The sequence below is a fragment of the Cebus imitator genome, unplaced genomic scaffold (assembly GCF_001604975.1).
Source record: "Cebus imitator isolate Cc_AM_T3 unplaced genomic scaffold, Cebus_imitator-1.0 Scaffold376, whole genome shotgun sequence".
Lineage (NCBI taxonomy): Eukaryota > Metazoa > Chordata > Mammalia > Primates > Cebidae > Cebus > Cebus imitator.
The window spans coordinates 4,556-18,977 of NW_016107691.1; the positions used below are offsets into that span (position 1 = coordinate 4,556).

Below are 14,422 nucleotides of genomic sequence, written 5' to 3' on the forward strand. Positions count from 1 at the left end.
CCAAAAGGTAAAGAGCATCAACATAATGAAGAATCTGCATCAACTAATGGGCAAAACAGCCAGCTAGCTTTAAATGGCAGTATCAAATTCACACATATCAATATTAATCCTAAATGTAAATGGACAAAATGCCCCAATCAAAAGACACAGACTGGAAAATTGGATAAAAAGTGGCCCCATTCTTAAAAGGCTTCCAGCTTAGTTGGGGAGATAGCAAATATGGTCAGGTAATTTTTAAATCAAAACTAGAGAAATTTGTAACTGTAACATGGAATGAGAAAATTGGACTTTGAATGCTTTAGGACTAAATGTTATAGTCTTATAAAATTCCTCTATTCTTACTGAAGATTAGCCATGAATTCTGATGTGAAACAACTCATGACTTTAGCTAAGGCATCCTATTGTCTAGCAGAAGTTTCTGCAATAAAGGAAATGTTTGATAATCTGTGCCATCCAATAAGATAGCTACTAACTACATGTGGCCTTTGAGCCTCTGAAATGTGATTAGTGCAACTGAGAAATTAAATGTTTAATTTAATTTATATTAAATTAAAATAATCACACACACACACAAAAAGATACTCAGCATCATAGCTCATTAGGGAAGCACAAAATAAAATCAAATTAAGACACTATTAAACACCTTTTAGAATTGCTAAAATAAAACAACTGATAATACAACATGCTGGTGAATATATGGGACAACTGGAGCAAAACTCTTGTTTCTGGTGGAAATACAAAACAAGATAGTCACTTTAGAAAACAGTTTTAAAAAAGAAAAAGGATATGAAATTTTTATTTTAGATTAGCCTGGCACAGAGGTACATGCCTGTAGTCTCATATACTTGGTAGGGTAGGCTGAGGTGGAAGGGTAGCTTGAGGTGAGGCGTTTGAGGCTGCACTGAGCTATGATTACATCACTGCATTTCAGCCTGGGCAATAGAGCAAGACTCCCGTTCTCTCTCCCTCTTTCTTTCTCCTTCTTTCCTTCCTTCCTTTCTTCAAAGAAAAAAAAAAAGAAAACTTGGACAAGACAGACATCAGAACCCAATATGGGAACCGCAATCCCTCCGGCAGCCCATGAGCATCTCTGGGTGAGGTGATGGATGGTACTGCCCCATTGGGAGGTGGGCTGCACCATCTCTAGTCCTTCAACATGCATGTCTAACTAGGATTTCCATGGATTCCATTTCAGTATCACAGAGGCAGTGACTGCAAACCAAGTTCCATGAGGAGATTCAGATCATTTTTGCTTTCTCTACATCCACAAACTAAACAGCTTTTTAAATCCAACCTACCTCCTACAGAAATCTAGAGGGAGAAGGTGGAAAGGGCCCTGAGAGTAAGTCCAGGTTACTTATTAAAGCAGAATGGAAACTGATAGATACCAGCATTTATATTTTATTCAACTTTATTAGAAATGAAAACTACAGAAACAGAAACAATGCACAAATAAGAGAGTGGGGAAACAGGCACTAACAGCAGCCAATAATTGTGGCAAGTGGATAATCCACACAACTCACATCTGACTCCTGCGACTGAGAAGCCCAGACCGCTTGCTGGCACAGTTGTGCCCTCTTCCACCACAGGGGCACAGAAACCCACAGGAAACTGAAAAAGATTACAAACATCTTCAGCTTGCGCTCTGGCCAAAGGCAGAGGCAGCCTAGATATGAAACTCATACCAAGAGGGCAGCAGTTCTCCTGAAATCCACGTAAGGAGGTTGTCTCCCAAATCACACGTAGGCATCCTGAAATCAACAGCTCTGATCCAAGGCACCAAGTGGAGACAAAGCACTCAGAGGTGGCAAGATGTTCTGCAACCTGGTAAGACACACTGGCAAGGTATCCCACCCAGAGGTGAGAAGCAGAAAGGCTTGGAGAAACAGTCGTGCCAGGTGCAGCCAGAGGTCCTGCAACAAGCCCTGGCCCTAGCATCTTGAGTTCACCAGGTGGTCCAGTTTTGTGTCCATAAAGCACAGAGGACACTGACCACACAGTCTGACTGCCCCAAACCAGAATCCCAGGGAATCACTGGATGGCTTTGGGCCTCAGAATTGCTGCAGAATCATTTTCCTTTTCAGGTCGTGGCTGAACTTATTCATCCTGAAGAGCTCACTGTCATAAAATGCAGAGAGGTTGTGGATGTTGATCTGACGAGCCTGCAAGGAGGAAATGTCCAGTGGGCCATCAGTGGTGTGAGAATATGTGCGTTTCCAGAGCACCCCAGTTCCAGTGCACTATCAGACACCACCACCTCCATTTATGGGAGGAAAATATCCAGGGGTGGAAAGGCCGATTAAGGGGCTGGCTGACAGGGCTTCAAATCTTCACTCTGCAAGCTGTGTGTGTGAACTGGGATAAGTTACTTGGCTGCCCTGTGACTGTCTTCACCTCTGTATAACAGGAAGGCAGTAACAGGACTCATCTCATTCCCCTGCTGTCAGACCTCAGGCACAAACTGGACTCAACAGACTGTAAGCACTCAATAAACGGCTGTCAACCAATGCCCACCCATTTCATGATCCACTATGACAGAGCCCCATCAAGAGACTGACAGCTCCCAAGTCAGCAAACCTCGACCCTCAACTCCCTTCCGGGCCCATACCTTATCCACCAAGTCCTTCTCAGGGACCTCAATAGTGTCCTGTTGGGCCCCAAAGCGGTTGCGCTGATATGTCACCTGCTCTGCCACTAACTGCTTTAGTATGAAGAGCAACAGCTCATTGTTGTCACGCCGGAATGAAAGGTAGCGGGCAAAAGTCTGCAGGAAAAAAGCCTCAGTCAAACACCCGCTCCACACCTGCCACGCCCCCTTTACTCACTGTGCCAGCAGCCAGGTCCGACAGGCTGCCACTCCCGGAGACACATCCAGGCCAGAGCCTTGGATACCCACATGTGGCCTGCTTCGCTGAGCTTGCCCATCAGGTTCCCGCCTTGGTGCACACCCACCTTGCGCATGCTGCGCATGACGCTGAACTTCTGTGTGTCGATAAAGCTCTCCAGCATCACGCGGATAGCCATGTTGACATCGTCTTCTATCACATAGTCCCGCAGATGGATGCGTGCGTGGGCCTCTGCCATTCGGATCATGGACTCGATGTGCCGCACTGTGATGGGGATGCTGCCTGTTGCCTGGAGAAGGGCACAGTGTCAGGTCTTCCATGAGCAGGAAAGAGACGCAAGGAAGATAAAGCAGCGGCGCTCCTAGGAGCCAAGCTACGAAGACCCATCTGACAGTGTCACAGCAGAAATGCACAATGCTTGACTGCGCTGCCCAGTAAAAGCACACTTCCTATCCCTCCTGGAAACAGGAGGATGCCAGTGGATGCTGCATGCTTACAGCCTGTCACCATCATACCTGCACAATTCTGCTCCCACTAGCTGACTTCTGTGCATCTCAGAGAATGTTGTATTTGTGGCCAGCTGTATTGGTTACTGTCACACACTAAATATTGAATAATCCAGGGCAAGGTAAGTGCAAAAAAAAAAAAAAAAGTAGTTGTTTCTAGGAAAACTAAATTGAATGCTCTGAAAAAACTTGGTAAAAAGACAGAAATTTTTAAAAAGCTGCTGCGTTGATTAGGTGTAGCTGAGACAGCAATCTACAAGGATTCTTCATTCCAATGGCTTGCAAGCTGCCTTTAAACTTCTGCTCCACTATGAATGAACCAGACCTTGTGTTCATTTGGGCGAAATTTACACAAAGTCAATATGGAATTTAATAAGCAGACCAACAATTAAGGCTCTGGCCCTATACAGAGACAGAAAAATGACTGCATATTTAAATTTCATCTAAAACAAAATGGTTAAGGTATATATTAATACCTATCTTTTTTTGAAACAGGGTCTCACTATTACCCAGGCTGAAGTGCAGTGGTGTCCTCAGAGCTTACTGCAGCCTTGAACTCCTGGGCTCAGGTGATCCTCCTTCCTTAGCCTCCTGAGTAGCTGGGACTATAGGCACACACCACCAGGCCCAGTTAAGTTTTAGAACATTTTTTGTGAACAATGAGCCTCACTATGTTGCCCAGGCTGGTCTTGAGCTCACCTCAAGCAATCTTCCTGCCTTGGCCTCCCAAAGTGCTGGGATTACAGGCATGAACCACTGTATCCAACCTTCATTTTTTTTTATGCCCACCCCTACCACCGCCCCGGCACCTTTTGGCCTGACTGACCACTTCCCCTGCTGCATTGGTCAGAAGGCTCAGACTGCACCTCCCAGCTCTGCCTGGGCTCTCACCATAGACTCTTTCCTCAGGTCACTGTACATCTTGGCCACCTTGTCCTGGTCCATCTGGTTGAGCTTTGGATGAACCCTCTCCTTGGCGTAGATGATGTACTTCTTCAGAACCTCCTGGGGCAGGGGCTCCACGCCATACGTATTGGGCATGGTGGGCTCAGAGGTGCTGCCGTTGACCAGCCCTTCCTCCTCCTTGTTGCTGGGGTGGTGTCTGACATGGCTGCCCACCACAAAGCGGGCCAGCATCTCATCCTAAGACAAGACATGAGAGAGTGGGTCTGACTGTGGGTGTGCAGAGCCTTCGGGAGGTCAGCGGTTGGAGAAGAATTGCGTGTGTGCCCTACGAGGGCAATGCTCTTTCAACAAGACTGACTACACTGACCATGTGTCAGGCAGTTCTGGGTGTGGGGGGCAAACCAGACAAGTGACAGAGCCCCCACAGGGCTCACCTCCACAAGGGGGCAAGAGACAAATAATCTTAAAAATTAATTATGGAAAGTAATGCTCAGAAGAAAAATAGGGTTATGGGATCAAGGGACCAAGGGGACGCCTCTAGCTAAGGGTGCCTGGCAAAGCCCTTCCCTGAAGGACAGGAAACTGAGATGACGATGACAAAATCCAAGTCACATGACAGTGTGAGAGAGTGCCTGCCAGGAACAAGGTCTCAGCCCTTTTGAGATAGAGAAAGGCAGGTGCAGGTGAGGGAAGGGAGCGAGGAGTTGGTAGCTACAGAGATGGCAGAGGCGGGCCGGAGGGGAGGACTGTGATTCTATTCTGATGACAGCAGAAAGCCTTGAGCAGCTGTTAAAGATGGGGCTGATCTGATTTATGTCTTCAACTGGAAGACAGTCCACATGGGTGCCAGGAGGCCAATTCAGACAATGGCAGTGCCTCAGGTCAGAGGCAGAAGTGAGGGAGGTAGGCAGGCTCAGGAGTTGGGACAAGATTTGGTGGATTGCTGGGTGGGTGGGGGAGTGGGGGTGCTGTGAAGGAAAGAGAAATCAGGGTGGCTTCTGGACATAAGAGACTGAGGGAACAAGCCTAGAAAATAGGCTACGACCCCTGCAGCACCATCCTGTGCTGGGGGCACACCGTAAAACCCCACCTGAGGGGAGCCTCACCCGAGGTCCCCAGATAGGCACATGCAAGCTGTACCTGGACTGGGTCCACAGTGTCCCTCACCACACACAGGATGTCGAAGCGTGAGATGATGGGCTCTGTGAGGTCCACGTTCTCGGAGAAGGTCAGCGAGGGGTCGTAGCGGCCTCCTAAAACACAGGGGAGCCTCTCGGTCAGAGTGCATTGCCCCATCTTCCCATCTCTGCGACCCCAAGTCACTTTGATGGCAGAAGGGGATGAGGGCAGTGGAAGAGGAAGACATGGGTGGGTACTCAGCATTCGCTGTCTGAGACAGCAAAGAGCTTACCCAAGCAATGCCCAAAAATAGCCTAATTTAGACAGAAGGCATCACTGCTTCCCATGGAGAAAAAACCAAGAACATAGCAGGTGACAGAGTCTGGGTTCTCTAAGCATTTGCTGCTAAGACCAACAACCAATTCCATCCCGGCTGGAGGGGCACTGGCCTTCTGAGAACATCCAAGATGGATCTAGGAACATGGCTTGACAGGAAAATCAGATGTCCCGGGTCCCACTTTCATTGTTCCCCACTCTCACAGCATACGCAGAAGAGGGGAACTTTCTGCTGCTCAATGACTTCCTTAGGTTGGCTCCTGGGGATCCCATGGGCTCCCGATTCAAGCAGGCAGGACCTCCCTGTGCCCCACCTGAGCCCCAGCAGCCAGGGTGCCTGCTGTACCTATGGGGTTGGCGGCAGCAATGACGGTGCAGCGAGCCTGGAGGGAGGTGATGATGCCGGCCTTCGAGATGGAGATGCTCTGTTGCTCCATGGCCTCGTGGATGCTAGTTCTGTCCTGGTCATTCATCTACAAGATTAAAATGCCCGTCCCTTAGCATGGTCTGTGTCCCTACCACTAAGTCTCCGATGAGGTCCCAACGCACCCCATTAACAACGTTCCCCTCACTAAGGCCCAAGCCCACACATACCCTGAGTCCCATCAGCCTTCGTCAACTAGGGACCAACCTTGTCAAATTCATCGATGAGACACACTCCTCGGTCAGCCAGAACGAGGGCCCCAGCCTCCAAGGTCCACTCCCTGCTGACAGGGTGCCGCTGGACATAAGCCGTGAGGCCCACAGCCGAAGCCCCCTGGCCAGTGGTGAAGATGGCTCGGCTGGACACTTTCTCGATATACTTGAGAAACTGCGACTTCGCTGTGCCAGGGTCTCCGCACAAAAGCACATTGATATCACCACGTACCTTGTGCTTGCCACCTGGAGGGGACGACGCGAAGCGGGGAGGGGGAGAGTGGGAAGTGAGGGGGAGAAGGGCACAGTTGCAGCCCTCACCAATTCCTCAACCTACTTGTTAGGAATGGTAAGGCACAGTCCCTCTAAAAAGGGATACGGTGCTCTATGCCATGCAGTCCCACTGTGGGCACTCCCAGGAAAAGACGCATGGGTGCAGAGGAGGTTCACACGAGACATCCTCCGAGAATGTGAAATACCAGAAACAATCTAAGTGTTCTCCAAACAGAGGGCTGAGGCTGGGCGCGGTGGCTCAAGCCTGTAATCCCAGCACTTTGGGAGGCCGAGGCGGGTGGATCACGAGGTCAACAGATCGAGACCATCCTGGTCAACATGGTGAAACCCCGTCTCTACTAAAAATACAAAAAATTAGCTGGGCATGGTGGCGCGTGCCTGTAATCCCAGCTACTCAGGAGGCTGAGGCAGGAGAATTGCCTGAACCCAGGAGGCGGAGGTTGCGGTGAGCCGAGATCGCGCCATTGCACTCCAGCCTGGGTAACAAGAGCGAAACTCCGTCTCAAAAAAAAAAAAAAAAAAAAAAAAAAAAAAAGACAAAAAAAAAAAAAAAAAAAAAAAAAAAAAAAAAAAAACAGAGGGCTGAATAAACTGCGCTATCCAGTGGCATGATACAGTCATTTAAAAGAATGCACTTGCTCTGTATGCACTAACACAAAAAGATGCCCCAACTTGGCACTGAGTGGGAGAGCTTAGCAGGCTACGCTGGGCATGCAGAGGATGCTGCGCTTGTACACCTAAATGTGTGTAGTCACAAAACCCTGTGTTTGCCGTGTAATTGTAAATGGCCACAAAGAGAAGGACCAGGATGAGAAGGGGAGGTCAATGGTGAGATCAGTCTTACCTATGACTTCTAGTGCTTTATAAGTATAATATAAATACATACTCATGTGACAATATCATTTCTGTACTTCAAAGTTTTTTAAGCTGGGTGTGGTGGCTCACACCTGTAATCCCAACACTCTGGGAGGCTGAGGCGGGCAGATCACCTGAGGTCGGGAGTTTGAGACCAGACTGACCAACATGGGGAAACCCCGTCTCTACTAAAAACACAAAATTAGCCGGGCATGGTGGTCCATGCCTGTAATCCCAGCTACTCGGGAGGCTGAGGTAGGAGAATCACTTGAACCTGGGAGGCAGCAATTGCGGTGAGCCAATATCATGCCAATGCACTCCAGCCTGGACAAGAGCAAAACTCCATCTCCCAAAAAAAAACAAAAACAAAAACAAAAAAAAACACACAAAAACCCAGAACAACAGTTTTTCAAAAGACAGAACATTTTTTAAATAGAAGAGAAGCAAAGACACATTTGCTTAAATCACAAAAGCAGACAAACACTGTATCCCCAACAGACTGACACCCAGGATGCCCAACTCAGGGCCACCTTTTCCCTTGAAGAACGAGTCTCGCCCAGCCTGACCATCTTTTAATGCATTCTTTCTCCCCAGCACCCAGGCTTTAAAAACACTGTGTACTTTGAATGTTTGCTCCCTGAAGAGAAAGCTGCTAACATCTCTGAAGAGGAAAGGTGGGTGCTCACCTGGGTTTTTGGGCTCCCCTCCAAACAGGGCCAGAGCCAGGCCTCTCTTGATGTCTTCATGCCCATAGATGGAAGGAGCAATGCTGGCAAAGATCTGAGAAAGGGAGGGAGAGCGATGGGAATGGGAATAGATGCTCAGAATAGGTCACTCACATGCTCTGGCATCAGGGAACTGGGTCATCCCCAGCTCAAAGACACCCACTTCCACAGTTGCTGCAACTGCATTGGGCCCTGGTATCAAGCCCTGCCTGACTCTAAAGCTTTTCATTAGTTGGCTCTTCTCATGAATCACAGAACTTTAGAGCTTAGAACTGACACCTGAACTCCTAATCTTGACATATTTCAGAAAGGCCTTTCCCAAGATCACAGACCAAGAGCAGAAAAGAGACCAGAAGTAGGCCTGTCATGGCACTGGCCTACTCCAAGCCTCGGTTTCCTTATATGGAAAAGAGAGATGGCAACACTCAACTCACAGAAGGGTGAACACAAATTCGACAGTTCATGCCAAGTGCGTGCCTGGTCAATGCAATCAATGTGGCACATCTGGGAGATTCATCCACCAGGAAGTCAAGTAATTCCAACTGGTGAGTCACTGGAACATTTCTATTTCAGTATGTGTGTGAGAGAAAGAGACAGGGAGAGAGCAAAATCTGCATGAATTTTAAAGATAGAATCAGAGACATCAAAGACATTTCTTGCTTGTAGTAGGCTGCTTCCAAATCCACCTGCAGCACAGCTGTGCTTTGATGACTCTCAACCTTCATACCCCCTGCAGTGGGCTCGCCCATAACCTTCCATCATTACAGGACAAAGGAGCTCAAAAAGCACTGGGCCCCCCAGGGAGAGGGCACTAGGACAGGAAAATCAGCCCCGAAGGTTGGGGGGAGACACCCCCCCCCCCCCCCCGCCAGACTGCATCCTGAGTGTCCTGCCTAAACGACGACCACATTCATGCCGCTTTAGAGAGGTCTCTAACTACTATCTCCCTCTGAAAGGAAGTAACGCTTCCCACAGGGCTTCTTGGAGAAATGTCCCACTCCAGGTATGGGGCAGGAAATGTACAAGAGGAGCCTGCAATATCTTCTACCAGAAAGCAAAAAAACCCTCAAAGACAACCAAGGTCATGTCAACAGAACTCAGGAGCCACCATGAATAGGTTTGAGCTGGCAAAAATGGGATACTTGAGCATCATAGGGATGACACCTGAAGCATGGAAACCTCAATGCCACATGGGCCCATTAATCTGTAAAATTAACTGGGTCACTTGAGAACCAATTCATTATTTTTAAAACTAGTAAGTCAAAGAAAACAAGCATTTATTAGGCTAGGCTTCAGTGCCTGACTGCCAAATTACAGAAAACACAGGTGACAGAGGCATGTGTCCAATGAGGACATAATTAGCAACATCTCGACTGCAAGGCTCAACAGGACAAATGACCCAGTTTCTTCCACAAAAAATTACAAGGAAAAAAGAGATGGAGAAAAGACCTAAAGATTAGGAGACTTAAGAGAGATCAACCAATCACAATTTATGGACCTTATTTGGATAATGACTCCAAGAAACTGTAAAAAACAGAGGGAAGGGATAAGATAATCAGGGAAATGTGAACACCAACAGAATATTGAATATTAAGGAATTGTTAATTATCTCTTAAGGTGAGATAATGGCATTGTGGTTAGGTTTATTCAAAAAGAGCCTTTTATTTTTCATATACATACTGATATAGTTACAGAAAAAAATGGCATGCCTAGAATTTGCCTTGAAATATACTAGGGGTGAATGGGTGGTACATTAAGAAAGCACGATTGGCTGTGACTGTGACAGCTGTGAAGTCTGGGTAGAGTGCTATGGTTTGAATGTATAAAGCATGTGTTGGAATCTTAGTCCGCCATTTAACAGTATTAGAAGTTGGGACCAGGCCATGAGGGTTCTGCTCTCATAAATGGAGGATAAAAGCACTGCTATCCAGGGAGTAAGTACCTTGTAAAAGGATGAGTCTGGTCCCCTCTGGACTCCCACTCTGTCTCTTTAAAACTCTCACCTTTTTGCCATGGGATGACCTAGCAAGGAGGCCCTCAGCAGATGCCAGCCCTCAATTTTGGAGTGCCCAGCCTCCAGAACCATTAGCCCATAAATTTCTGTTCATTATAAGTTACCCGGTCTATGGTATTCCATTGTAGCAGTAGAAAATGGACTAAGACAAAGAGTTCATTACACCATTCCACATACCTGTTTGAAACTTTCTGTAACAATGTTTTAAAATGTGGGCCAGGCTTTATGCTACACAGAGTGCCCATGGAACTCACAATAACCAAATGAACTCACAAACCATTGGCACAATACAGTCACTGCGAGCATGGACTCAAGCCAGACTGCTGACTCTGCCACTTGCTATGTGACTGTGGCCAACTTATCTAACCTCTTGTGCCTCAGTTTATTCATCAGTAAAACGGGTAGAGATGAAGCCTACCTCATAGAACTGTTGCTATGCAGAAATCACCCAGACAGTACCAAGCAGATACTAAGTGCTCAGTAAGTATATTGACTCCCTTATGAAACCCTTACTTTGTGCTGGGGATGCTGAGCAGACCCCTCCATGGACTTCTCACGCCCGACACACCTCATGCTGGATGTGCTAAGACTGCCGGTCCTTGACTTCTCTCAACTCAACTCATTCCCCCGGGGTAGTTTTTGTAATGAGCAACCTTGCAGGATGAGGTAACGTCTTCCTCCAGGGTCAAGTTTCCTGCTTGCTATGCAGTACAGACTGCCCAACTCAGTCCCGCTCCTGTAAAGCAACACTGCATCCAGGGGACCTCCCCGTGGGACAGGAGGACAAGGAGAGCAAATGTGCGAATGCCTCCACTGCCTGCTGTGCCTTCTGCTGCTAACCCAGTTACTCCAGGAGTAACAGGCTAATTTAATGGCTGGAAAGTGTGGCAGAATAAAATCCCAGACCTGCCAGAGAATAAAAGCACTTTCCATGAATTATCTCATGTAATCCTCATAATAACCTTGTTTCTCTCCGTCTTACAGAGGCAACCAAGGCTTAGGTCAAACCATTTTCTCCTAGAGAGGCAAGACTCAACCTCAGATGCATCTAAATCTGAAGCTCATGTTCCTCATGGCTCTAGGTGCTCTGGCTCCTAGTATGCCTCAGTCCCCACACCCAGCAGAGATATAGTGCCCACCTGAGTGGGTACTGTGAGCTCTACCCAGCAAAGGGAGAGAAAGCACCCACCTGCATGGGTACTGTGAGTCTGAGATAATGTATGTAAAATACCTAAAGCGCCAGGCTCAAATCTATTTTCATCCTACCTACTGGCTGCTTATGCTTTCTGCAGGCCTATCACAGGCTCTCCCATCCAGTTTTTGTACAAATAGTTTAACATTTGCAGCCATGTGCAGTAACTGCTAGATACTGAGCACTCACCAACAGCCAAGTACTTTATATACACTAATTTATTTGATCTTTATAACAACTATGAGTGTTTCCTCTCATCCTCTCATTTTTTAAGATAAGGGATTAGGCCAGTGTCCAGGGCCCATGGAAGGCAGGCAGGGCCGTGAAACTTGACAGAGTAGGGGAGGGGGCAAAGCCGGGGCCACAGGTCCCGCCTGCAAGGGCAGCTATGCCTCGGCTTCGTCAGTGTTACCAGAGAGGAACAGAGCCAGCACCCACAGATCTTGGATTTTCAAAAACCCAGGCATTGCCAGGCACGGTGGCTGATGCCTGTAATCCCAGCACTTTGGGAGGCTGAGGCAGGCGGATCACTTGAGGTCAGGAGTTTGAGACCAGCCTGACCAACATGGAGAAACCCCATCTCTATTAAAAATACAAAATTAAAGCCGGACGCGGTGGCTCAAGCCTGTAATCCCAGCACTTTGGGAGGCCGAGGCGGGTGGATCACGAGGTCAAGAGATCGAGGCCATCCTGGTCAACATGGTGAAACCCCGTCTCTACTAAAAATACAAAACATTAGCTGGGGATGGTGGCGCGTGCCTGTAATCCCAGCTACTCAGGAGGTAGGGGCAGGAGAATTGCCTGAACCCAGGAGGCGGAGGTTGCGGTGAGCCGAAATCGCGCCACTGCACTTCAGCCTGGGTAACAAGAGCAAAACTCCGTCTCAAAAAAAAAAAAAAGAAAGAAAACAAAACAAAAAAAATTAGATGGGCTTGGTTGGTATACACCTGTAATGCCAGCTACTTGGGAGGCCGAGGCAGGAGAATCCCTTGAACCCAGGAGGCGGAGGTTGCAGTGAGCCGAGATCACGCCATCGCACTCCAGGCTGGGCAACAAGAACGAAACTCTGTCTCAAAAAAAAAACCCCAGGCACTTGGATTTCTATATGAAGTCTCCTGATTCCTCAAGGATGATAACTAACTCAAAATAAAAACCAATACGAAAGTCAGCTGCAGAAGCCTGCAGGAATTCCTGCTGGAGGTGGAATCTGCAGAAGCCAGAAGTCATCTGGGGACAAGTGAGGGAGGAAGGTGCTTAAGGCAGACACAAATAGCAGGCATCAAGGCAAGAGAATGGGGCAGGGATGCCTCCGTTTGGGGAACAAGTCATTCTGGAAGCTGGGGCTCCAGAGGCACATGTGGATGGCCTGGGCAGATGCTGTATTAGTGCCCAGGCATGCCATGCCCACCACACACTCACCTACGGGTCTCTCACCTCTTCAATCAACAGAGTGGGAGATCAGTGGCTGAACCTCACAGCAAAGGGGGAGAAGGTACCAGAAGAGTGTTCCTGAAGCACACAGTTCGTTCAGCATGGTGGGCACAGACACACATAAGCATGTAGGACACAGGTGGCCTGACTGCTTAGGGACTGCAAGACCCCAGCAGGACTAAGCCCACCCAGGCCTGCAGAAATCGCCTCAAACACTTGGATGAGATTCTGCAAAGGTGTCCACTATGGTAGCACTCATAAGCCTCTGTAGTAAGGGTAGAAGGCTGGGAGGTCCTGGCTTTCTTTGTCTGTGTGACTGTCTTCCTCGCGTGTAAAACTACATGAAAAGATCTTGTCTCTTTCCTATTATTGGGATCCCTAGTAAAATATGAGCTCTGAGGGCAAGGGTCATGTCTGACTTACCCACCACTGTATCCCCAGAACTTGGCCCTAGGAGGTCTTCCAGGAATGAATGTGTGTTGGCTGAACTAAAGCTCCTGTCCTCCTGAGGCTGAGAAACACCCACCTCTCCTATGGGAATCCCTAGGTTAGATGGCCAAGAACTGAGGAGGAACTGGAACCAATACCAACCTCAGATGGCCAAGAACTGAGGAGGAACTGGAACCAATACCAACCTCTGCCCGGATGCATTTCTGGAGCTTTCCTGAGCAATTACAGTAACGTATAAGCCCACAAACACTGGATGCTTCACTCCTACTGGATTCACTGTCTAGCCTGCAGCAGTTTCTCACGGTAGATGCAAAGCCACATAATAATACACTTGTGAAAAGGAACTGAGACACAAAAGTACCCTGCCTACTTGGAGAACACGCCTCAGGGAGTAAAGAAAGGAAACAAACCATGCATGTGTAGGAATATTAAGTGGCAGGCAGACAAGGGTAAATGTGACAGGTAAGGAGGACAAGGAAGGGGCAACTATGGCCATGCCACAGAGGAACCCAGAAGGAGGCTCCACAGGCTTCAGGAGAAGGTGGATGGAGAGAAACAACCAAAACAACCAGTCAGCTTGCCTGCAGCCTGGACGCAGCTCTCCTCACCCCAGCATCCATTCCTCTTGCAGCCAGGCTCTGGGGACAGAGGTGATTAAGCCAGTGATGGCTCCTGTCCATGGTGGGGCTTACATATCAGAAGGAAATTACCCAGTTTGTTGAATAAGCCAAATGGGATCTGAATTTTATGTTGCCAGAGGGCAGCAGAAGAGGGGAGGCTAAAGGGTGAGCTAAACTGCTCTGCATTAAAAACCGAACTTCAAGTTGATCTGAAGGCCAAGTGCAGTGGCTCATGCCTGTAATCCCAACACTTTGGGAGTCCAAGGCAAGCGTGGTCAGAGGTTCAACACCAGCCTAGCCAACATGGTGAAACCCCGTCTCTACTAAAAATGCAAAAACTGGTCAATTGTGATGGTGCGTGCCTGTAATACCAGCTACTCCAGAGGCTGAGGCACAAGAATTGCTTGAACCCAGGAGGCAGAGGTTGCAGTGAGCCAAGATCACACCACTGTACTCCAGCCTGGGTGACAGAGCAAGACTCCATCTCAAAAA

At 48.2% G+C, this 14,422-nt stretch overlaps 1 protein-coding gene across 1 annotated transcript in view; it reads right to left on the minus strand.

The window, feature by feature from the left end:
- Positions 1-1,385: 1,385 nt before the first annotated feature.
- The window catches only part of MCM2 (minichromosome maintenance complex component 2), a 25,576-nt gene continuing 12,539 nt past the window's right edge, over positions 1,386-14,422 (minus strand). Inside the window, exons 9-16 of the mRNA XM_017507492.2 lie at positions 8,185-8,278; positions 6,345-6,595; positions 6,060-6,186; positions 5,399-5,511; positions 4,244-4,495; positions 2,953-3,135; positions 2,609-2,764; positions 1,386-2,162 (exon numbers count right to left, since the gene is read on the minus strand). Coding sequence (XP_017362981.1) covers positions 2,052-2,162; positions 2,609-2,764; positions 2,953-3,135; positions 4,244-4,495; positions 5,399-5,511; positions 6,060-6,186; positions 6,345-6,595; positions 8,185-8,278 — 1,287 coding nt within the window. The 3' untranslated portion in view covers positions 1,386-2,051. The remainder of the gene's footprint in view (positions 2,163-2,608; positions 2,765-2,952; positions 3,136-4,243; positions 4,496-5,398; positions 5,512-6,059; positions 6,187-6,344; positions 6,596-8,184; positions 8,279-14,422) is intronic.